At 33.9% G+C, this 24,503-nt stretch overlaps 1 protein-coding gene and 1 long non-coding RNA gene across 3 annotated transcripts; one reads left to right on the top strand and one right to left on the bottom strand.

The window, feature by feature from the left end:
* The first annotated feature begins 2,792 nt into the window (after nucleotides 1–2,792).
* LOC107621740 (uncharacterized) lies at nucleotides 2,793–5,470 on the top strand. Its single transcript, XR_015895822.1, has 7 exons — nucleotides 2,793–2,921; nucleotides 2,997–3,124; nucleotides 3,321–3,425; nucleotides 3,567–3,615; nucleotides 3,721–3,791; nucleotides 4,848–4,924; nucleotides 5,260–5,470. It is a non-coding gene; the product is annotated as an uncharacterized LOC107621740 (long non-coding RNA).
* Nucleotides 5,471–15,344: 9,874 nt separating this feature from the next.
* Nucleotides 15,345–18,286, bottom strand: LOC107622073 (NAC domain-containing protein 92-like). 2 transcript variants are annotated; one of them, XM_016323997.3, is made up of 3 exons: nucleotides 17,952–18,283; nucleotides 17,106–17,395; nucleotides 15,345–16,029 (listed from the first exon to the last, which is right to left on the bottom strand). In XM_016323997.3, the coding sequence occupies exons 1-3, from the start codon at nucleotides 18,112–18,114 to the stop codon at nucleotides 15,535–15,537; spliced, it is 948 nt and encodes a 315-aa protein (XP_016179483.1). In that variant the 5' UTR covers nucleotides 18,115–18,283; the 3' UTR covers nucleotides 15,345–15,534. The 2 variants fall into 2 exon arrangements, with proteins under 2 accessions (XP_016179483.1, XP_020969508.1); XM_021113849.2 differs by having other exon boundaries at nucleotides 15,352–16,029; nucleotides 17,973–18,286.
* Nucleotides 18,287–24,503: the final 6,217 nt, after the last annotated feature.

Raw genomic sequence — 24,503 nt, 5'->3', positions numbered from 1 at the left:
ATTGATTAAATATTAAAATGTTTAATCTGAGATTTATTAAGAATTAATTTGAGTATACACTCTATTTGTTAGTATTCATCATAATTCATAGCACCCATGCCATTGGCAAAGAGGTCTTTTTCATGACCAAAAACAGATTTTTTTTTCTCCCCAGCAATGTCCATAATTGAAAGGATCATCTGGTGACACCGACTTTTGAGGGTCTTTAAATTTTAGCTTAATTAAGAAGCTCTATAGGTCAGAGCAGTTTACTAATTTCAACAAGGTCATGAACATGATTAACTACTTAATGTGTATGTTTCTCTAAAATTCAACACTTACGAGTCTTAATTTCAGCGACCGCATGCATTCAACATATAGAAAAATGATCTCATGATTCTTTGAAAATTGAGTGCTTTAATTCGGTTCAATTATTAAGTCTTATTATAGTAACAATAACTAAAATTACTTTATTTGATTTAATAATAGATTTTGATATTCTGTGTTTTAAGGACATAGATTAAACCTACCATAAAAAGAAATATTTTAATATTATTTGTTATAAAAATATATTTTTTTTATATTTTCAATGCATGAAAATAATAAATAACATTAAAATATTTTTTTTATAGTATGTTTAACCTATGTCCTTAAAGCACAAGATATAGCAATATTCTTTAATAATTATAGTTTCATACATATAATATTTATTATAGCCAAAGTTAGTAAAAATATAAAAAAAACCTGAAAAAACAAGTTATGAATTATGATTGCTTTTAACTTCTAAATTTTAGTCTCCAAATATTTTTAAATTTTAAATTGGTATCTAAGTAATTTTTTAGTCAATATTTGATATTTATTTAGTAGTCATAACTCTAAACTTTTAAATTTGTGAGAATTTTTTTTTTTTTGTAAATTTAGAGACTAACAACTATTTGAAAAAAAAAAAACATAAATAAAGACGAGTTTGGGATCAGCAATTTATAGTTTACCCATCTTTTTATAACTGAAAGGTTTTAAAAAAATAGAAATAGGTGTTGATTAGTTGAAATAGAAATTCAGAACAAAATTCTAGAAGTGGAGAAAGTATAATGTCAAAGTATATGAATCCTAGTGAGGATCTACTTTTTCATTGTCAACTACAAAGTTGAGAGTTCTTTAAGGCTTTTTATAGCTTATAGACTAAAAAGAAGGAATCAAAGTAACTAACTTGAATAATAGCTAAGGAGCTATATATATAGAGAGAATCCTTTGAGATCCAAAATTAAAGCAAACCCTAATTAATCAACTGTTTTTTCTGCCAATTTGAGGCAAAGCGAGATCACCTAAAAGAACCCATAAATTTGCACAATGTTGAAAGTTTGGTTAGATTCCCATGCACACGAGAGAAGCTCCTTGCTTAAGTCAAATCGAGTATTGAAAGTCATCTTTGAAAATAACATGAAAATTAAATATGTAATCCAATTTCATCATTTAGGTGAATGTTGTTATTTGGACAAATCAAAGATTTCTAACAACTTCGATTATAAATAATAAATGTACGGATCTTACATAAAGGTGAATATTAATTACACGATTTATGTAAGACGACCAATACCTTCGTTACAAAATAAAAATGTTACATTAACAATTTTTATAGACAATTTATTTCGACGATTAATTATAGTAAAGGATGGGAAGAACGTATTATACTAGGAGAAAGAAAGATATATGTCTAAATATTTCTCTATTTCTTAAAACTTAGTTATTGGTTACTGATTTATGTAATTATTTATAAAAGTAATTTTAAATTACACTACAAGAAAAAGCATTTTTTTCGACGCCAAAAATCGACAGTTATTTCTGCCGTCGATAATTTTCGATGGCCTGCTGTCGATATTGCTAAAAAAATAATTAAAAATAAAATACGTCGATATTTTTATAAAGGATTAATTTTTTTTCTATTATCGTCACATTAGCAACGCACCTGAGGTCGAAAATACTTTTATTTTAAAATCGACGCACGTGGTGTCTATTTTTTATTTAAAATATCGACAACGATTGCCGTCGATAAATTTAAACGGTTTAGATCTCTTTTTAAAATGAGATGAACGGTATAAATTTAATATACAAAATAGACGTCGCAGGTGTTGTTTTTTTTCTAAATTAAAATCGACAAATATGCCGTCGATTTTTATCACACAAAACACATATACCCGCATTCACCTCCCGCTTCCGAAATTCAGAAACGCAATTCCTCCAAATTCCCTTGTTCAACCCTCGTTCTACCCCAAATTCATACCATTCTTCGCTGCTGTCGTCGCTCCGTCACGGTTGCGCCGCCGTCACTCCTCCTGCTCACGCCGCCGTCGCGCTCTGTTGCTGCCGTGCAGCTGTCGCTCCTCACATTCGCGCCACCGTCGCTTCTCGTGCTTGCGCTGCTGCCATGCCGCCGTCGCTCCTTCTCTCTGTTGCCGCCGTTGCTCCTCCTTCTCCGCTCTCTCTTACGCGTCTTCTCTCTCAATCGAGCTCACAAAAATTAGGTATGTTTTTCAGTTTTTGTTACTGACTTCCAAATTCCATTGTCTTGGTTCTATTCCAAATTCCCCAAATTTGTAATTATTTGTTCTTCCAAACATTTGGCATATATTTCTACATTTATTTTCCTATTACTATGCTCTCTCCATTCTTGCTTTTTTCAGATTAAATATTCTCCAGCTTGATGCTTATTTGGACTGCTGTCTAATTCTTGCAGGTGATTAACTTAAGAGGAGCTGAACAGATGTAAGCTACTATTCGAACTTTGAACTCTATATTGAAGTGTTGCTAATCTTGGTGGTGTTCATGCTTTTTGATGTTTTTTAGTTTCATTTAAGCCAAATATTTTAATTAGAGTTCTATTCATGCTTGCTGGAGTGATGGTTCTCCAACTCATATCGTTTCCACCATCTCTGATGACAGAGGTATACATTGAGTTGTCTCTCTGTCTCCTAGACACAGATTTGATAGTTGTATTAAGGTTCTCTTCCATATTTTAGGTGAGGAGCCGTGCTATGCTGGTGTTCCCATGTCTTCCATTATCGAACAAGGTTTTGGTGTGGGTGATGTTATCTGTCTTTTGTGGTTCAAATGCAACCTTCCTCGCTATTGCACTCAATTTATTGAGGTAGACTATCTAATGCTCCAGTCCTTTAAACTTCTTCTGTCCCTTCATTTCTCGGCATATCTGTCTCAAAAATATGTGCAATTGCTTGTGCTTATGTCATAGTGCTGCCAGTTTTTCATTTAGATACCGCTTTTCGAAGAAAATATTGAATACTTTCCTCCAGCTTCTCAGTTTGCTGATATATTACATTGGACAGATATGCATCATTCTATGTGCCAACCATGGTCCTTGTGTTTCTGGTGTTCACAATGCCATAGTGACAGCAAGTGCTAGGAAGGACCTTGTCTCTTGTCTTGTACAGGTATTACAGTGTTCAGTCTCTTTACTGCTGAGGTATGCTTAGTATCTTTAGGAGACACTGATTCTTTATGCTAGTATTTGATTTAAATGGTGGGTAATGTGCTTCTAAAACGGGGTTGCTTACAATCGGTCCATGATTTAGGAGTGCTGTTGATGATGCTGCTCGCTACTTCAAGGATGCTTGTGACAGGGTATGATCAATAGGCCTTTCTTATGAAGTTGGTATACTTTAGCTTTTGATACCCATCTAGAATTTCAACATGCATAACTGTGTTTGTTTTATTCACTTTTTGCAGAGTCTTACACCTTATGAGTTTGTAGAAAGTATGAAGAAGAAAGGCATTCGTGTGCCAGGAATAGGGCACAGGTAATGCATACTTCCTGTTTGTGTGCTAATGTATAATAATTATGTTTTTGCCATAAAAATCTGCATTGTTGGATCAAAAGTTCATGCTGCCCACTGTTCCCGACATGCTTGCGCATACCCTTGAGGAGGTCGAGGTTATGAAGAGGACATCTAGGTTCTATAAGAGACACTGCATCTCTACTTACAGCATCAACCACACCGATCAGATTTGCCATGATTTGGGCTGGACTTCTTGGAGGAAGAACAATTGGCTAGCCGAAGCTTTTTAAAAATAATTGCATGTCTACCCCACGAGAGACACCTCTTTTAGGGATGAGTCTTGCTAGCTACTTTATATATATATATATATATATATATATATATATATATATATATATATATATATATATATATATATATATATATATATTAAAATGGTTGGATAAATAATGTTGAGCCAAGCAGAGTCATGTTTTACAGTGTCAGATAATATATCCATGAATAAATTATAAATCCTTAAGTTATCGTAATGGTTGGTTTTATTTGATAAATGTATGTCAAGCTAGCATTGGGCGAATGATATGTACTTGTTAATCCAACAAGAACCTTGCTTAGATATCAATCTGACATCCCAAGAGAATACAGTTTAGAATTGTTTTTGTGTCTCTAGAGGATGATGGGAAAGAAATGAGGAAATAAGTAACTAACCCTAAAGTAGTTTCAAGGTCTCATCAATGTGCTTTTCAGGTTGGAACTGGTTGTTGTAAACAAGTTAAACGACACCATTCTTGTCAAGAACATAGGTCTTTTATGTCTTTTTATGCTACAGTTACTATTGCCAGTTCCAACCTGAGCAATATCTATAGCTAATAGCTGAGCAATATCTACAAAATGCCAAGAACAATTAATTAATTAATGCTAAATAAGGCAAGAAAAAAAGGCAATTAGCAAGCAATACCTTATAGTTTATATAGTATTTTAACGTGACTTCCATTTCTTCTCAAACATTTAGAGTTATATCTATAGATTGCAATGATTCCCTGTTCCTAACTTTATATTTTGATTTTCTAACAACAGCATATACATTTGAAGCAGCTTTCTTAAAAGATTCCCTCTCTCTCTGGTGCTGCAAAGTTAGGGTTTCCTATGACCAGGTACACTACCCTTTTCATTTCTTCAATTATTGCTTGCTGTAATTTCAGCTCAGGTATTAGCAATTGCCAACTTCTGCTTATTCTTCATGTGTTGATTGCTTGCTTGATTTCTTGTTAGCTAGTTTTAAGTTTGTTGGAATTTGAAATTCGGTTACTGATTAAGCATTTTGTTACTAGCTGATTCTGTTTTCTGGTTTAGCTTCTTGGAGCTTAGTTAGTTTTCTGCTTCTTTGTGAAGTATGAGGAATCATCAATATTAAAAGAATATTCAGTTTTCTGCTACCGAACTCAAGATTCTGATATACTCTTTTGCAATATTTGATATTTCTATGCAGCATTTCACAGTGGGAACTGTAGTGGTGTGGGTCAATAGAGTTCTCAAAGGGAGGATGATTCTGACGATTTTGATGACTTAGATAATTATTTAGACGAGTATGAGTAGGTTATTTAATTACTTTACTTTGAATATTTTATATTATTAGTAGATTGCAATTTAAACGAATATAAGTCTAAGTCTAGTTATTTATCTTGTCTTGAGTCTTTATGTTAGAGGGTTATTTATTATTTTGATAAGTTTGTAAACTCATTATCTAATATTTAGTATAAATTTTATTTTTATATTTAAAAGTTTATTTGTCTTGTTATCTAATATTCTGTTTAAATTTTATTTTTATATTTAAAAGTTTATTTGTATTAACGGTTTACTATTTTTCAAATAGAAAAAAAAATAAAACATATAACTATTAAAATCGACGGCAAAGTTGTCGCTTTTAAAAGTTAAAATAGACAAATCTAAATAATTAAATCGATGGCAACGGTGTCGATTTTATTCAAGCACATATCGACGGTCTTGACATCGATTTTATTAAACATATTATAGACAAAAGTGTTGTTGATTTTATTGAGTTAAATATCGACACAAAGGCTGTCGATTTTATTGAATCAATTATCGACAAAGAGGACGTCGATTTTAAATAATAATATCGATGGCAATGTTGTCGATTTTATTAAGAATGTAAAATTCTCACACCCATATTACAGACGGGATGAACGTCGATTTTATTAAATTATTATCGACGGCCACGAAAGCCGTCGATTTTATTAGCATTTTGAAAAATCGACAAGCTTTATAGCGACCAACTGCGCCGTCTATTTTGCCGTCGAATTTCAATATTATCGACGGCTAGGCCGTCGATTTGGCCGTCGATTTTAACGACGTTTCTTGTAGTGTTACTAATTTTAGTTTTCTACCCTATCTATCAACTCGGTATATCAATAACTAATTTAGCACAGATCAAAATTTTATTTAAAATCCAACTATTAGCCAATTAATTGCTGCATATACAAAGAGAATTTTAAATCTGCAATACTTACTTAAATGAATAACTTAAGTGAATAGGTGAGTTAACTGTCAACTTACTTGTTGGACAACTAAAAATCATTAACATAGCATAATTGTTTAGTTTATATAATTAGAGTAAACTACTATTTCTACCCATGAAAGTTCTAAATGCTGACAAATTTATCCATAAAAAAAAGAAATTAAAGTTGTAACTATAAAAGATGAATTCTGTACGACAAAATTATCCATACACTAAAAAATCCCATAAAAACACTAAATTACCCTTCTCTTAACCCTAATTATAACCTCACTCCTCACTCCTTCTCCGACTGTAGCAGTGAAGCCTCCCCCAACCCTGGGACCAAATTTGCTATAAAGGACCAGCTGTTGGCCGCCAATTCAGAGACGTCGAAGGTCCAACCTCCGTGCCTCCGATCCCGCCAACCTTCTTGTCTTCTCCGTCATGATAGTTCCTCATTACCCTCTCAAGGTCCACCGCAAGGAAGAGCTGCTATTGTAGACGAAGAACACGAAGATGTTGTTGTGCTCGTCGATGTTACTACCTCTCCACCACGATCGCTGTGTGCGCCATTGCCTCTTCCAAGGGCTTTTCCTTTGTAGCTACGCTAAATTACCACCGCGTGTGTATACGAGTTTGGTGGTTTCATAGTGGTCTCGACTTTGCTTTCTCCCTTGGTTCAAAGAGTTGCGCTACTCCGTCTTCGATGTCACCATCAAAGACTTCCTCTCCACCTTTTTTGATAGGATCATAGCGTTATTCAACGCTGCTAGTCACTTTCTCAATTGATTTCAAGACAAAATCAAAGGTATTCAACCTTTAAATTGTTCGATTTGGTGGATGATTTGTGATCTCCGAATGTTCTTCAGTTGATATTGAATTTGGTCGTAGTTCAAAAATTGGCTTCGTTTTTATTTATGCGAATTGCTGGTGTTGTAGACGAAAAATGCAAAGATGTTGCTAACTTGGTGGTGGTGACGATGGTAGTGGTGGTGTAGGGAGAGTCAAGCGGGGATTGAAAAAGATGGGAATGAGATTAATTAGGATTAGGAAAAGGGTCATTTGAAATTTTTAGGTGATTTTTTAGTGTTTAGTTAATTTTGTCATATGGAATTCATTTTTTATGGTTATAGCTTTAATTTTTTTTCGTAAGTAGATTTGTCAGCATTTAAAATTTTTATGTGTAGAAATAGTAGTTTGCTCATATATTATGCTATGTGGCTTGAAAATCTTTTGAGTGAAAATTTGTCAAATACAGTGGTTCATAAATATGTGTTTAGGTGAAATAGAAGTCAATTATGATTATAAATAGATTTAATGACGAGGCACGTGATGCTCACGAGAGAGCACCATAGACCCAAAATTCTCAAGACATCTTGTTCCAAACTTGATTTCCGGATTTTTCATCGGAGCAGTCTCCAACACGGTTGCCCGGGTTTGGGCCTCCTTTTCAGTTCAAACCAGCCTAGCAATCAAACTCCTAACCAACATTCAAAATCTAGTATCCTTCTTATCTTAAATAAGATAATTTAAGATAAGATAAACAAATGCCTATTGTAAAAAGAGAGTACGTCACACATTTCTAACCCTCACATATATCTCTCATATCTATTTTGACTTGAGTGTTAGGGTATCTTTGCAGGTACCACACCCCACCGCTCTGAGAAGATCCGGTCCCATCACCACTCAAGGTCGGGGAGTCCCTGATCCATCTCACAACGCGTGCCGACAACTCTTAGTACATTGGCACTGTCTGTGGAGACTTGCCAAAGCCTCGGCGACATGATGGAAGAATTCAAGGAGCGGTCCTCAGGCTATCACTGCGAATCAGACCCACCCAATAGAATGCCGGAACCACGGAACGATATCCCTCCACCAACCCACGGGAGGGTAACCAGCACCATGCATCGCCAGCCCACCCCTGACAGGCGAGAACCAAAAGAAGACGACCACCACCTCAATAAGGCCTAAATGCCTGACAGACTTGGAGAAAAAGCAATCCGAATAATCCAAGAGCTCTACCAAAGAGTACAAATCCTTAAAGCCCGGGTCGCTTCCAAAGGGCGATACCACTCAAAACACGCAAGTCAAGCAACCTCCAGAAGTCAATCACGGCAAAAAACCAGGAATGAAAGATCACCCGACCGGCATCACGGAAAACGCCAGAATTGTAGTGTTTCCCAGGAATAACCAGAGCGTCGACACGACGACGAAGACAGAAGACACCATCAAGATTACAAACGAACAACGAGAGATCACGTGATAATGGGAGCCACCCCATTCACTGAGAGAAACCTAAGGGCTAAGTTACCTAAAGATTTTCAAAAACCAAACCGATATGAAATACGACGGCACCAAAGACCCCTAGGAACACCTAACGACCTTCAAGGCCAAGATGAACCTGGAAGGAGCTGCCGACGCGATTCGGTGCAAGGCTTTCCCGTTGACCCTGACAGGCCTAGTGTAAAATCCTGAAAATTAATAAATAATTAACTGATAAGTTAATTATTATTCAAAGAAGTTAGAAAATTAAATTTGATAAGTTAGAAGAGTAAAAATATTTAAAATATGAATTTCGACACTAATTTTAAAATTTTTGACATAAAAACGGGTCAACGGACCGAATCGGTTAGACCGAGTCCAAACCAGGCCAAGACCTAACATATATAAACCCAAAATATGGCATTTCAGCCACAAACACCCCACCCTCATGTGAATCGCGCTGCAATGGTGAAGGAGAGGCCAAATCCTATGTCACTATTCACTTTGATCTTCTTTCTTCCATAACTTTCAATCCGGAGCTCCGACTGACGAGTCGTCAGCGATCACGCATTCGTCTCGGAATTCTCTTCCAAACCATGTAAAAATGTTGGTAAGAAATTTGATATTTTTGTGTCTATTTCTCTGTTCTCCCCTTTTCCACGAATTTGGATTTTGGTATTGAGAGATTTTGTGATTTTGATGGTTTAGGAGTACTCTAGTGGTGGATAATTGTTGGATTTTATCCAATTAAACCGTGGGTAAGATAAGAACCCTCAAACCCTTTGTGAAATTATTGAATTAGTAAGCTTTGGGGTTGATTATAACGATATAATGTGAAAATAGATTGAATTACGTTGATTTGAAGTTCAATTGGTGGTTGAGTTGTTGATTTAAATCTTGGAGGCTGGGAACCCGACTTTGGTGTGCTCTTGGTGAAGTGAAAGCTTGAAGAACGGTGAAATTTGAGGTGTCCGAGCATTAAGGAGGAATCAACTAAGGTATGGTTTTGGTTTTTCGTAAATAATATATAATGTAACGTAAAAACTTAGGCTAGATGACTGTAGAATAGGTTGAACTACGTGAACTTCATAAGGTTTAGTGATATTTGGTAGAAATGTTGAGTTGTCATGAGCCGTGATGATAATTGATGATAATGATGATTTTGAGTTGTAAATGTTAATGTGTTGATGAGTTGTATAGTTTTGATGGAGGATTGTTGGGATAGAATTGCTAAACATTAAGAATTGATATGTTATGAAAGATATGGAATGATTATGAAACTATGTTGAATGAGTTTAATGTTGTTTTGAGGTGTAAAACATTGGGTTGGATTGAGGTTATTGGTAAAAACAGAGGTTTGGTGATTTTGATAAAAACTTGATTTTTAACTAACCTCGGCGGGCCATAACTTGGCTTCCGAACTCTCAAATTTTGTCAAAATTGTTTCAAATAAAATTGGGTCTGTGAAATTTATGTCGTTCAAAGAAGTGATAAAAAATAATTTTTAACGAAAAAGTTATTCTCATTGAAAGTTTGGTGTGTAAAAGTACTTTCTGCAGAACTTAACAACTTTTTACCACTTTTGATGGACATGCGTACGCGAACACACATGCGACGTGGACCGTGAGCTCTACCCAGATGTCCAGCATACGCAGGAGTGTGCATGCGTACGCGAAATAGGAGGATTTACAGGCTCGCGTACGCGGGCAGTACCACATGACACAGGAAGGCTTTCCTGTCCAAGGGGCTCACGTACGCAGACAAGAGTCGCATATGCGAGATGGGCAAAATTTACACCTCCGCGTACGTGAAACATGGCATGCATACACGGAACCCCTGTTTTAGCCAAAGATGATATTTTTGAACGTTTAACCAAACCTCTAGCTTTCCAAATCTCCCTTACACTTGTTTAAGGTCCGTTAGTGAGCCTTTAAGCCTCAGAATGAGGATGAGCCTATTAAATAAATTGAGGAGATATTTGAAAAGGTTTTGCGAAGTGTTAACTGAACTAATAAAGGGTTGGTGATGTTAAATAAAAAGTGATTGATAAATATGATGATGATAATGATGAATTGCAAATTGAATGAGAGATGGATTGATGATGTTTGAACTTGAGTGAAGGATGATGAAGATTGATATTAAAGTATGATATTTGAATGAATTGAATGATTATGAGATATAAGTCACCGGGTAAGAGGGGTGGCGTTGTTCACTCGCTCCGGATATATGTTGAGACTCCGGGTAAGATGCAGTGGTATTATCCACTTGCTTCGGATTAGAGTTCGAGACTTCGAGTAAGAGGCAAGGGTTGAGTTCTGTTGTCGCTTGCTCCAGGTCAAGAACTGTAACACCACCTGGGTAAGAGGCAAGAGTGAGGTTGTCCCCTACTCTTGGTACGCAGGTAAGATACAAGGGATGCGGATTGATCTCACTTGCTCTGTGTTTGGTGTTTTGTCCAAGGTTAGCTATCGGACATGTCGGGTTTGGCTTTATAATCGACAGATAAGACTCATCGGCTATAGGATAGACATGCATCATGCGCATTTATGTGATTTGTTTGAGTATACTTTGTTTTGTCTTGCCTAATTGTTTAACGGTAATTAATTGCTACTTGTCCTATCTGCTGTAACTGCTACCTTTATTTGTATTTTCTTTGTCTAAATTGTATGTGTTTGCAACATAGAGATCTTTCATGCTGGCGGAGGTGACGTTGAGGTTAGTTCCATTTGTGTTTCGGAGGGTTGGAGGAGACAGAAAGTGAAGTATTAGGTTAAAGATGGATTTAAAACTTGAACACCTTAGATAACTTACCTAATTTATGGTTTAGAATACTTTCTTAAATTTATTTCTGAGTGTCAATTTCTAGGATTGCCTATGCCTTTTCTGGGACTTTTTATGTTAACTATACGGGCACCTTTACCATGCTAAGAATCTCCGGTTCTCATTCCATACATCTATTGTTGTTTCTCAGATGCAGGTTTGGAGGCACCTCATTAAGCGTCTGGAGACTTTCAAGAAGCGAAGAACTATATTTGGGTTTATCGTTCTAGTTGTATTTGTATACATGTGTGTTCATAGTTGTTCTTCGCACCTTGTATTTTGTAATTTTGCCCTCTTAGAGATTACTTATGGAGAAACAAGAGTTTATATTGTAGTTTGAGTAATGTTTTGGGATTGTATATGTGTGTATATATATACTCTAGCTGGCCTTAACTTCGCAGGTCGAGTTTAGAGCTTGATTTTACTTATCCGTTGGAACTATATATATATATATATATATATATATATATATATATATATATATATGTCACTTAGTTTTCTGTATAAGCCTTCTATCTTAACATTTTTTGCGAGCGACGCATTTTCGGTTTCGTTTTGATCTTACCCTTTTTCCTTCAAGACTCCTAACTATATTATCCTTGTTATATATGTATGTATTTTTACTTTTAGAGATCATAGCGTCTCACCACCTTTGATTTATGTCCTTGACGTAAAACTTTGTGTGGTAGAATGTTACACCTAGCGATCAAATGGTTTAACACTCTCCCGAACGGGTCAATCGACAGCTTCTAGGATATTTTCAGAAAGTTTATGGCATAGTTCACCACTAGATATTGACTAGGAATTGAAAACATTTTAGATCTTGTAGTGAGTCAACTATATGGATCAAATAATGTCATTATGTGCTATCATGAATAATATTCATGTTTTATATCACAGATAAATCGTTCTATACTGGTTGAGGAAGAACGTGTTAGAAGCGAAACTGAAAATGCAAAGGTGTCTTCGGAATCTACAACCCTGTAGCTTCACAATCTAATGCATGAGAAGAGTTATTATGTTGAAGTAATAAAGGCTTGCAAAGAATTAACATCAAAATATCCTTATATTGAATTTGTGTCTGATGAAGAGTTTTTTTATGATGCGCTTGAAGAAGCCAAGGGCTCTATTTTGTCAAATCATAGTACTCATGATCTGATGCTTAAAATGCTCAATTTGAGCTATCCCAGGTGACAACGGGAGGATATTCTCAAAAAGTTACTAGCTCACTTTGATGTTGTTTTGTTTTTAAAATTTTGTTATGATGCTAATAAGGAAAATCATGATAGAATATTTAACTTTCACACTTCAATATATTACTGATTTACTTAACTACTTTAGATTTTGGCTTCTTTGCCATTTGCTTTGTTTATTGAAATCAAGAATTTGATCAGAGTTTCTTGATTAGGAGGTAGTCATTGATGCATTTGGAATTTATGTTGAACATGACAGAGAGTAACATATATATGGCATTTAAGCTACAGATATTTAAGGTTACTCATATAATAAGCATCTAGCTGTAATATCTCAAATTTGAAAAGTTCTTCTCTCATTTTCTTTCTTAGCATTTTCACTGGAGGGCAATATATGCGATTATAAATTCTTATTTCACAATTTTTTTTATCAGCGCAAAAAGCTCTGTAAACTTCATGAAAAACTAGAACAAAAGAAGAAAACCCTTTTGGAGACGATTGCAAAGCGAAAGAAGTTTTTGTGAACTCTCCCTTAAAATTTCAAGCCTCTTAAAAAAGCATCCTTACCAATACAAAATCAACTAGGCATGGAGCATACTAAGAAAATAAAGCGGCATCATTCTGCGAAATTGCTACCACAACTTTAGCACATCATCAAGCTATTGATCTGGAGATTATAGGAAACGTGAAAGATGCTCAAGCTTTAGCACATCATCAAGCTTTTAAGGACACTGGTAAGTAAAAGTTGTATCACTTCTATTAATTATTAATTAGCATCTATGTTATCTAGTTTCCTTGCTCGCTCAATGTCGTTGCACTATTGATCCATAGGATTATAAACTTGAAACTCTTAAGTATCTTAGATTACTCATTCAGACCAGAACATCGCTCCTATTAAATATTTAGGACAGTATTTATTGAAAATCAAATGTATATACTATATATTTTCTGTTATATAGGTATTGAGCTTCACCAAGAACAGGTGGTCATCGTGGTCACCAAGAACAGCTTCACTCAAATTTGCTGAGTTTGTTAGATATTTTACAAGCACAAGTTTATGTCTGAAACATTTCTTCATATCATCAACAGGATTGTTGCAAAACACCATTTTGGAGAATGTAGAGTGTATCTGGTTCAATTGTACAGGGGCAAAGGATTGAGAAGTTGTGGCAAGGAAGTAAGTAGAAACGAAAATGTTAGGAGAGCTTGCTTCTCTCATGTTCTATTATCTTTTTTTTTTCTTGTTCTTGATTACCTTCGTTTCATTTTTTCATCAACCTTTTGATCTCAATGTAAATTTCATGATTAATAGTGAGAATGACAGCAGAAGATTGTTTTAAAATAGATGTAATTCAACGGCACGGTGAGGAGTTGCTACTAGATATCGCTGCAGGGATGAATTTTTTGAAAGGACAGAACGAAAAATAGATATTAGGATTGGAATTATTTTGGTTTGAAGTATACATTTTTTTGAATTTGACTATGTAACTCTTAATAAGAGATTTACTTTATTAATATTTTTATAAATATATTCATTTTTTTTGTAGTTATATTTTTTTCATCAATTTAGATTTTTAGATGAAAAATAATAAGATTTGTAATATTAAAAAAATTCAAAAAGTGCAAAAAAATATACCTATAATATATTAAAAGAACAGGTGTGATTTTTAAATCAAAATTCAAATTTTTTGCGACACTTTGTACTAAAATCAGCTGTGGTTTTAAAATCACAGAAAACAAGTTTAAAATTACAGTGCAACAATTGCGGCACATTGGAAACCGCTGCAAAAAATGGCAAAAACGCTTCAAATAGCGGCGGTTATTCATCCGCTGGTAAACATATGGTCAATGCTAATAGTCTCATATCATATCGCAGTGTTTTTGAACCGCCGCCAAATTATCTGCCGCAAAATATAGAAACAATGGCGGTTATATCAGCGGTTGCTAGAAACCGCCGCGAAAACAATTGCTCGCGCCATTAACCAAGACAGTTCGTTCAACCGTTGGAATTGGTTTTTGCGGCAGTTTAAAATCACCGCTAATTACGAAAAAAACCGTTGCAAATCTCCATGTCTCTTGTAGTGAACCACTAAACCAACCCAGTTTGGTTTGTCATTATCATTTTTGTCAGAGTCTTGTTATGTATTATCGTTTTTGGTCAAACTATGACTTTGTTTTTTGTCAAAGTAGTTCTGGACTAATTTCTATTATTCTAGAAAATGGGCTCATAAATGGCCCAAGTTTATGTCCACCATCTTTCTCTTTTTTATCAGCAACCAAACTCTAACTAAAGACAAGACGAAAAAAAAGTCTAACTAAAGACCTGCATGCAAGGCATTGGTTTAGTAGTAAAGTTCTGTCTTATAATAGGTGCACCTAGTATTGAGATTTGGCTGAAGTCAATAGTAAATGAGAATTCTTGGTATTATGTGTATAAGTGTGTAGTATGTGTGAGTATTATAATATTGTAATATCTAAGATTAGATGTTGTCTAATCCATTTTAACGAAAAAAAAAAAGAGTAAAGACCATATATATGCAGCTAAGGCAATGATATAGTGGAAGATTTGCTGGCTGCCAAGAAAGTTGCACCAGGTTCGAATTCCGAGTTAAACTCAGAAAGGAAAATATAAAACCTATAGTAGTGTGTGTATGAGTGTGTATTTTATGTAAGACAAGAAAATATATATATGCAAATAGCTTTGGCACTACAATACCTGCCTTAGCAAAAAAATAAAAAAGACTTTACCGTCGATTTTGTAACTTTAACTAAAGACGTAGCAAATTTTTGCTTTGCAAACAACTATCAGTTAATATATATATATTTTTTTTCTTTTTATTACAAATGGGTTCAAGCCCAAGATCTAAAGACAGAAGAAGGAAGCTAAACTATGTTATCCTAATCAACTGAGTTAACCTTAATAAGTTGAAATTATTAGAAAAATTAAACCAATTCTAATCATAATCCTAATTCTCTAAAAATTCCATAGGGAACCATTGTCCACATGTCCTACAGAATCATATGCATAATATTCCTGATTCTCAAATGATGTTTGGAACACTTCTCTATTGTTGTACATCAAAGAGAACATGTCAGCATCAAAGTCCGTCTCCTTAGACGCATTACTTGTAGGGGCATTTTCGGAAATATCCCATGTGGCAGGGTTAAGGGTGTCTAAATCTGAAGAATCATAGGATGAAGAATAAGGTGGTTGTTGTTCCAAGAAAGGAGTTTCAATGCTATCAAATATGATGTCATCATTATTATTATCATCATCACGTGTGATTGGATTTGGATCCTCACTTTGATTATTTGGGTCTGATGAAAAGAATGTTACTTGTGAAGAATCCATTAATTGGGGAAGTTCCTTATTTTCATAGGAGCTGAACTCAACCAATCCCTGTGGTTGTGGAACATGCATTACTTTCTTTTCACTTTTGTGTAGAACTCTGCACAAAGCCCACTCTTTCTGAAATGAAAAAATAAAAATAGAAAAGGAACCATGTTAACAAATACTAAATTCAAATCAAATTAATTTGCATGAATTGTTAATGTTAAATATTTTATTTTATATAGATATTCAGTTATGTATTACTATATCAGTATATATAAATGTTAACTCAATTATTAACTATCTCAAAAATAAGCCATACATATGCATTATGTATAAAATTAATAGTGTAAAATTGAACGAAAGTTGCATGAATATATAGGTATCCGGATATGTATACACGAAAAGTTTTCATATATTTTATATATAAATACATGTGTTATTTAAATTATTTTTAATATATATTTTATAATAATAACTAATTTTAATATACATCTAACATGATTGATATATACAAAATACAAAAATTTTAGAAAATAAAAAGGTACAGATACGTAGGTATATATATAAATAAACTTTACAAAATATATTTCTCAACTAATAAAATACATTTTATGTCAAATTTATCATTAACATAGTCTAAATAATTGATATTAAATTAAAAAATAAACATTTAAATTGTCTAAATAATTAACTTAATAACTTAAAATACATATCTAAATAATTTTGAAAAAAATTTAACCAAAATAATGTTATTTTAAATTAATTTAAACAAAAAACAGAACCAAACCACAATATATACAAAAAAATATAAAAAAAATAAATTTTAATTAGCCAATTTTAATATTTAAATTTATAATTTATAATTAAAAATAAAAAATTTATGATTTAAAGTCTGAAATTTAAAATAAATAAAATAATTTTAAAAAATTAACTGTTGTTAGCTAAAAAAAGTTAATGACTTAATATTATTCATACTAAAAATGTACTTTTATAGTTTTTTATTTTATTTTTTGGTTAAATGTCACATATATACAACACGTGTATTCATACTTTTTATGTACAAATACGGTTATATCGACAAAAATAACTACTCCATCCAAAGAGATTAATGTATTACTAATTCAAAAGTTATAAATACATGCATCAAATTAAATGACAATATAATTTTTTTTTCTGACATGGCTGATGCATACTGATTGAACTCTAATTACCTTGGTTTCTTTGGGTAGATTGTATATAGAAGGTTTATTATCGCCTTCCAACCTATATTCATGCATGACCCAATTTGTCTTTTCACCATTTGGAGCTCTTCCTTTGTAGAAAACAAGTGTTTTCTTCATCCCAATAAGTGCTTTTGCTTTTGCATTGTATATCTCTCTGTCTTTCCCTGTGGCCTTCCAGTACCCAGCGCCAGTGGCTCTATTTGTCCTTTCACCTGTTGGGTATTTTTTGTCCTTCAAACAGAAAAAATACAATTCTTTTTCTCCCATTTTGCCCCTCCCTTCATTGAAAAAAATTAAAATAATAAATAAAAATCACAAATTTTGAAGTCAAAATAAATCAAAGGATGCTAAATAAAAAATAATATCATTAAAAACTATATTTCTACATATATATAAGTATACACCAAGATAGAATAACAACAATTTTTTAAATATTTTACGACGATTTTAAACCGCTGCAAAATGAAATATCAACATTTTAAACATCATATTTTAAGACACAGAGAAACAAATTCACAGTAATTTCCAGTAACTATTGGCGGCAGTTTATAACTAAAAAATATAATGCCATAAACAAAAAGTTACTTATTATACATATTTTCTACTTAAATAGGCATTTAAGAAATTTTCAGGAAAAAGTCATTTACATGTTATTTAAATATTCAGAACTAGTTAAAATCTCATTTATAATATTAAGATTTACATTAAAAAAAGAATGATTGAATAATGATGAATATTTTTAAAATATATTTCAAAGGCACATAATAAAAAGAGAATCAAATGATGAAAACCCAATTTATTTCTGAAAGGGAAAATAACAATTGAGATACTGACAAGGTAAATCCCAAGGCTCACACTTGTTGAAATCAGCCTCTCCAATAATGGCAGTTGCATAGAAGCAGCTACCAACAACCTTCTGAGAGAGGTAGTGAGTTATGAGCTCTTCATCTGTTGGATGAAACCTGAAACCTGGTGGCAGTTCAATCTTTGTATTCATTTCTATGTTATTATTTCTATTATTATTGGTCTTGATGTATTAAATTGTTATGTAACTGAAGAGAAGAAAAAAGAGAGATAGAGAATAATGGAAGGAGTAGAGTTGAATGAAGATGTTGTTCTTATTAAGTGCTTATAAATAGTGGATTTTATATATATATTTGAAAAATTGGGTGCATAGTTCAGAGAACCTTGGCTTTATTATAGTTATAGATAGAAAAACTATTGGGAAGTTTCATGCTTTTTATATTTTAGGTTTGTGTCTTTATTACTTTTATGGGATAAGTTAAGTTTTGATATCCAAAACTGAAAACTTGACCAAGAACACTTCACCCAATTAATTAGATAGCCTTTCACGTAACTGTTTACATCCCTTGTGTTTTTGTGCATACATATCTCTAGTAATTATCCTTTTACTTCTTGACTCAAACAATGATTCACTAATTTATACATAGCTAGTTCTCTATTTTATTTTATTTTAATTTTTTTATTATTTTTTACACAGATACTTTTTTGATTTATTGTGTTTAAACGTATCGAACACATTTCGAATATAATATTTATCGACATGCATCTGACACACGTATTTTGTATGTCCAACAGTATCTTAATAAAAAAAAATTTTTTCAAACATATTTAGACATTTAAATTTCATCATGTATTAACATGTCAAACCTTATTTTTAACATATATTCTTAAAATGAGTAATTTAAAAATAATATATATTATTAATTATTAAAACAAAAATATTTTAAATATTTTATTTAAAAAATATTTTATATTTTATATATATATATATATTATTTTTCATATCTTATAAAAATTTTAAATTTATATATTCACGTCTCCTATATTATATCATATCTCATATATATGGTAATGTTCATACATCATAGATGATTATACATGTCCCTGTTGATATCCTGTGCTCTCCATTATATTCATATATCTTACAATAAAACTCTATATTTTAGAAAATATAAACAACATACAAGAATGAAATTTTAAAAATTTTTATATAAATTTTAATATTATGTCATAACATAATTTTTTAAAAATATGAAATTTTACTCTTTCATTGTACTTTCATAAAAGTTGACCTTACATATGATGTGTACATATGTAATATTATTGTTTTCTTTTAATTTCAACGCTAAAAGGAAAAAGGAGTTACCTCCAACCCATACATTGCTTTACACTTTAATAATTGTGTACTGTTGATATTTATCCACAACAGACGAAAAACCTCACTCTTTTCATCAAAATAAAAAAATAAATAAAATAAGAACACACCTCTAGCATGTTATATATATAACCAACTTTTTTCTCAGGAGAAAAATTGGTCCAGATCAACCTTATCCAGAAGCATGGTCAATATGCATGTTGAAGTTATAATTTAAGTACAAAAAAGTTACGTTAAATGAATAACAAAATTAAAGAAAAAAGAGGTGTGTTATAGTTTGGAACAATGTGGGAAGTTTAATAGAAGAAGGTTAACAAACAAATGGAGAAAGGATTTAATTTTTATGTATAAATATATTAAATATTTAATATAGTATTTATATTTATTTTTAATATAATTATTCGTTCCATAAATATAAAAACGAGTTTTATATATATATATATAGGAAGTAAGTTGAGATGAGTCGAGTTAGACTAAACTCAAGCTCGACTCACGAAAATTAAGCTTGGCTCACGATTCGACTCATTAACAATCGAACCTATTTTGTAAGCTCAAGTTTGGCTCAACAAAAGTTCACGAGTTGGTTTAAATAATAGAAACATAGACTATAATTCTATATCAATAAATTATAACTTATATATATTAGAAAATATTTAAAAAAAATCAATTTTATATATTGTCTATCTATCAATTATAAATTTTTTATTTATATTTTACATTAAAATTATATATAAAAAATAAAATAAAATTTTAAATAATTAAGGACATTAATATATATAATTGAACTAGCTCATGAGCTAATGAACTGAGCTCATCCATTCTCATATCTGACTTATTTAATTTATGAGCTCAATTTCAAGCTCAAACTCGACTCACCAGCTCACGAATTCAGTTTATCGAGTTCGAACTGACTTTAGCTCACTTTCAGTCCTATATGTATGTATATATAAACTTCTTTAATCCGGTAAAAAAAATAAATTTATGTAAAAAATTAAATGTGTAACACCCGCTCCTTCTCTCATCAAGTTTAAATTTTAATTTCAAATAAGTGGGAGGTTTAAATTTCAAATTGAGAGAAATAGCAATGCAAACAAACTCATTTTAGTCAAGTAGCATCCTAGTTTAAATTTATTTAAAATTTTTTAATGTTAGATGAATAAATTAGTTTTGTAATTTAGTCCAACCAAATTTTTTTCTCTCAAACTACTTTAATTTATTTCTTGATTTTCTCATTCTTTTACAAAATTCTGTACGGAAAGAGACAGCAACACCATACTTTAGAGGTAGATCAAGAAGCTCTGTAAAAAAGAATTCTAGCTCTAAAAGGATTCTAAGTAAAAGAACCGATAGAAAATTATTCTAAAAGATAAAATAATTGAAGTGATTCTTCAATAAAAAAGGATGATTTATAAGCTTTTTAGGATAAAAATAGAGAAGACTCTCAGTTTATATCCCTTCGATTTGTACTCAATACCACCCATATGTGGGAGATTATTATTATTGGTTAAGGGAAATAAAATATGTGATAATAAGTTCAAAGTTTACTTTGCATGTTTATTTGATATTTCTCTTTATTTGATGCAAATAAAGTCATACTGCATGTCATTGTTTTCAAAATCCCAAAATCGACTAAAGGTAAGCATCCTGATATCATTAGGGGTGAACGCATATCAGATCGGATTATATATGGCCAAAATTTTAATCCGATCCGCATTAAAATTATCGGATCGAATCGGATTTAACATTCATAGTTTTTAAGGTTAGATCCAATCCGATCCGCATATTTACGGATCGGATCGGATATCAGATATATCTTCAAAATACAAAAAATATTTTTAAAAGTTTATTTTTATTAAAAAAAATCAATAAAATTTATTTTTTTATTCTTTTAAATATGTTTACTCTTAAAATAATATTAAACATATTTTTCTTGAATAATAAATTAAAATAATACAACATATATGATAAGTATTAGTTGAAATAAAACATAAAAAAAATATTTACTTATTTATTTCTTTATTTTTGCCGATATGCGTACGGATATGCAGATACCAACACAAAATTCGCAATCTGATCCGATCCAAAAACCTTGCCGATTAGATCTATATCCGCAATTTTCGGATCGAATTCGGATAAACACCGCGAATATACGGATCGAATCCGATTCATAAACACCCCTAAATATCATATATTCTGTTAGAGAATCATTAGCATCAATTAGGATCAATTAGTATCGTCTATATCAATTAGTATCGTCTATATTTATGTAGTATATCTGTATATTAATTATAGGATTCTATGCCTTTATTACTCTGATTCATTTAGCACCTATAAATACCTCTTGTATATTGTACTTTTCATCACAACTCAATAATACACTTTTCAGATTACTCTCTCAAGTCTCTTGTTTCTAACATGGTATCAAGAGCTTAGGTTCCTTTTTTTTTTTCAATGAAAATTCGTTTATAGTCCTTTTGTTTTTCCTCTCCCGGCAGTGTTCTTTGGTCTCTTTTTTCGTCCCTTTTCCGACGCTTTGGTTCGTCACCGCCGCCACCATCGTCTTCTCCTCCTTGCAAGCTTTCCAACGCCACCGGAATCATCGCCGGAGGACGCCGGACGCGCCGCCACGCGCCGCCCAAAGTTGTCTGTCCGCGTCCATCCGTTCTCCTTCCAGACGCATCCAGCGCCGTTGGATCAGCGCTCCAGATCCACGGCTCCGCTTCTGCCACGTGTCACGCCGTTGCTCTCTTGCCCGAGCTCAACCCGCGCGCCCGACCCGACCCGACGATTGGCCCGCGTGCCCTGCTGTCGCCAGCGTGTCTTCTTCCGCCTCTCATGAGCTGCCACGTGTCGTAACATCGCTGACGTGGCACTGACGACCCTACTGACGTGGCGCTGACGTGTCGCTGACGTGTTCGATAAGTGGGACCCTTCCTAAGGTTTTTTGGTGAGCTCTTTCCGATTTTGCCATCCGTTTTCTCATTTTCTGCTCAGAAATTGCAATTTTTTTCTCTCCTCTCCTTGTTCTCTATGACTACTTTTATGGAAAAGTCAGATGTTTCTGCTGCCATAGACAGAAAGGGGGCCTTCTGTCGCCACTGTAACCGTTTCGGGCACTCGTTCTCCAGCTGTCCCTCTGTTGAATGTCGCACATGCCACCAGAAAGGGCATATTAGCTACCATTGTTCACAGTTGTTCTGCCGTTATTGCAAGCTCTCGGGACATTTGCTTACTACCTGTCCTACTCGTCCACCGCGTCCTGCGCCTGCTTCTGCTGTTGCTGCTACTACTGAACCTACCACTGTCTCTCTATCTGATATTGCATCTCTTCTACAACGTCTTCTCTCTGTTTCTGGTAAAACCCCTGCTGCTTTATCGACCCCTCCAGGATCCTCGGACGGGACAGATCATCGGGACTGGACGTAAGGTCGGAAGGTTGTTTGAACTCGAAAGTCTTCATATTCCTCCTGTACCAAATCTCTGTGCTGCTTCTTCTCCCTCTACCCTTCACTTATGGCATCAACGTCTTGCCCACACCTCCTTAGGAAAACTGCGTCCTCTTGTATCTCAGGGTGTTTTAGGTCAGGTTCCGAATGAATCTTTTGACTGCATTTCTTGCCAAACTGCCAAACAACCTGCTTTATCTTTTCACAAAAATTCATCTCTTGCTTGCTCTCCTTTTGATCTCATTCACTCTGATGTTTGGGGCCCCGCTCCCACTGCCTCTATGGGCGGAGCTCGATACTTTGTTGTTTTCATTGATGATTATTCCCGTTTTACTTGGGTTTATTTGATGGCTAATCGCCATGAGTTACCTCAGATTTATATCAACTTTGCTACTATGATTAAAACTCAGTTTTCCAAGGCCATTAAGGTTTTCCGACGTGATAATGCTATGGAATACCGTGATTCCAAACTCTTAGCCTTTCTTGCAGAACAGGGTACTCTGTCTGAGTTTTCTTGTCCTGGTACGTCTCAACAAAATGGTAGAGCCGAACGCAAACACCGTCACATTCTTGACTCCGTCCGTGCAATGCTCCTTTCTTCTTCGTGTCCTGAGCGTACTTGGGGTGAAGCTGTTCTTACTGCTGTTCATGTTATCAATAGACTCCCTTCTTCTGTTCTTGGTAATGTTACTCCCTTTGAGCGTCTTTATCATACCCCCCCAGATTACAGTTCCCTTCGAGTTTTCGGTTGTGTATGTTTTGTTTTTCTTCAGCCTCATGAACATAGTAAACTTGAACCTCGGTCTCGTATGTGTTGTTTTCTTGGTTATGGCACTGACCACAAGGGTTATCGTTGTTGGGATCCTCTTTCTAAACGTATTCGTATATCTCGTCATGTTGTCTTTTGGGAGCACCACATGTTTTCTCGGTTCTCATCCTTTGAGTCGATCCCCACTACTCAGTCACCTTTGTTTACTAACCCCAATGTTGATCTTTTTCCTAGTGATGATTCTACAGGTTCTATCTCGAGTGACCCTCCACAGCCTCCTGTTCCTACGCCTTCTCCATTTCCCGATGATTCCAGACCGGACGATGATCCTGCTCCTACCGTCATGCCTCCTCCTCCCGCTCGTTCTTCTAGGGTAAGGAATCCACCTCCTCATCTTCTTGATTACCATTGCTTTTCTACTATTCTTCATCAACATGAACCTAAGACATTCATAGAAGCCTCCTCAAACCCAAATTGGCAACAAGCAATGCAAGAAGAATTACAGGCACTTGAAAAAGCACACACTTGGGATCTGGTTGATCCTCCTTCTGATCAGGAAGTTGTGGGTAGTAGATGGGTATACAAGATCAAGACTCGCTCTGATGGCTCTATTGACCGTTATAAGGCCCGCTTGGTTGCTCAAGGTTGTACGCAAGAGTATGGTATTGATTATGAAGAGACTTTTGCCCCTGTCGCTCGCCTTACGTCTGTTCGAGCTCTTCTTGCCATTGCCGCAGTTAAAAAATGGTCTCTCAGTCAGATGGATGTGAAGAATGCATTTCTTAATGGGGATTTGAAAAAGACAGTCTATATGAAACCACCTCCGGGATATCCTTGTCCTTCTGATAAGGTTTGTCTCCTTCGCAAGGCACTTTATGGACTTAAGCAAGCTCCTCGTGAATGGTTTGACAAGTTCAGCACTACCATATGCAGTCTTGGTTTTACTTCTAGCCCTCATGAGAATGCGCTCTTCATTCGTAAAAGCGAACGTG

This window comes from Arachis ipaensis, chromosome B10 (assembly GCF_059453495.1).
Source record: "Arachis ipaensis isolate K30076 ecotype BB chromosome B10, ASM5945349v1, whole genome shotgun sequence".
NCBI lineage: Eukaryota > Viridiplantae > Streptophyta > Magnoliopsida > Fabales > Fabaceae > Arachis > Arachis ipaensis.
Note: the sequence above shows the minus strand (reverse complement) of the source record. Positions and strands in the feature narration are given on the sequence as shown.

Bases quoted from the DNA above. Each gene is read 5' to 3' on its own strand.
- LOC107622073 (XM_016323997.3), bottom strand. From the start codon at position 18,114: ATGAATACAAAGATTGAACTGCCACCAGGTTTCAGGTTTCATCCAACA. The intron at 17,396-17,951 runs GTCAGTATCTCA...TTTTCAATGAAG, and splicing joins TGAGCCTTGGGATTTACCTT to GGAGGGGCAAAATGGGAGAA. The intron at 16,030-17,105 runs GTAATTAGAGTT...TTTTCATTTCAG, and splicing joins ATCTACCCAAAGAAACCAAG to AAAGAGTGGGCTTTGTGCAG.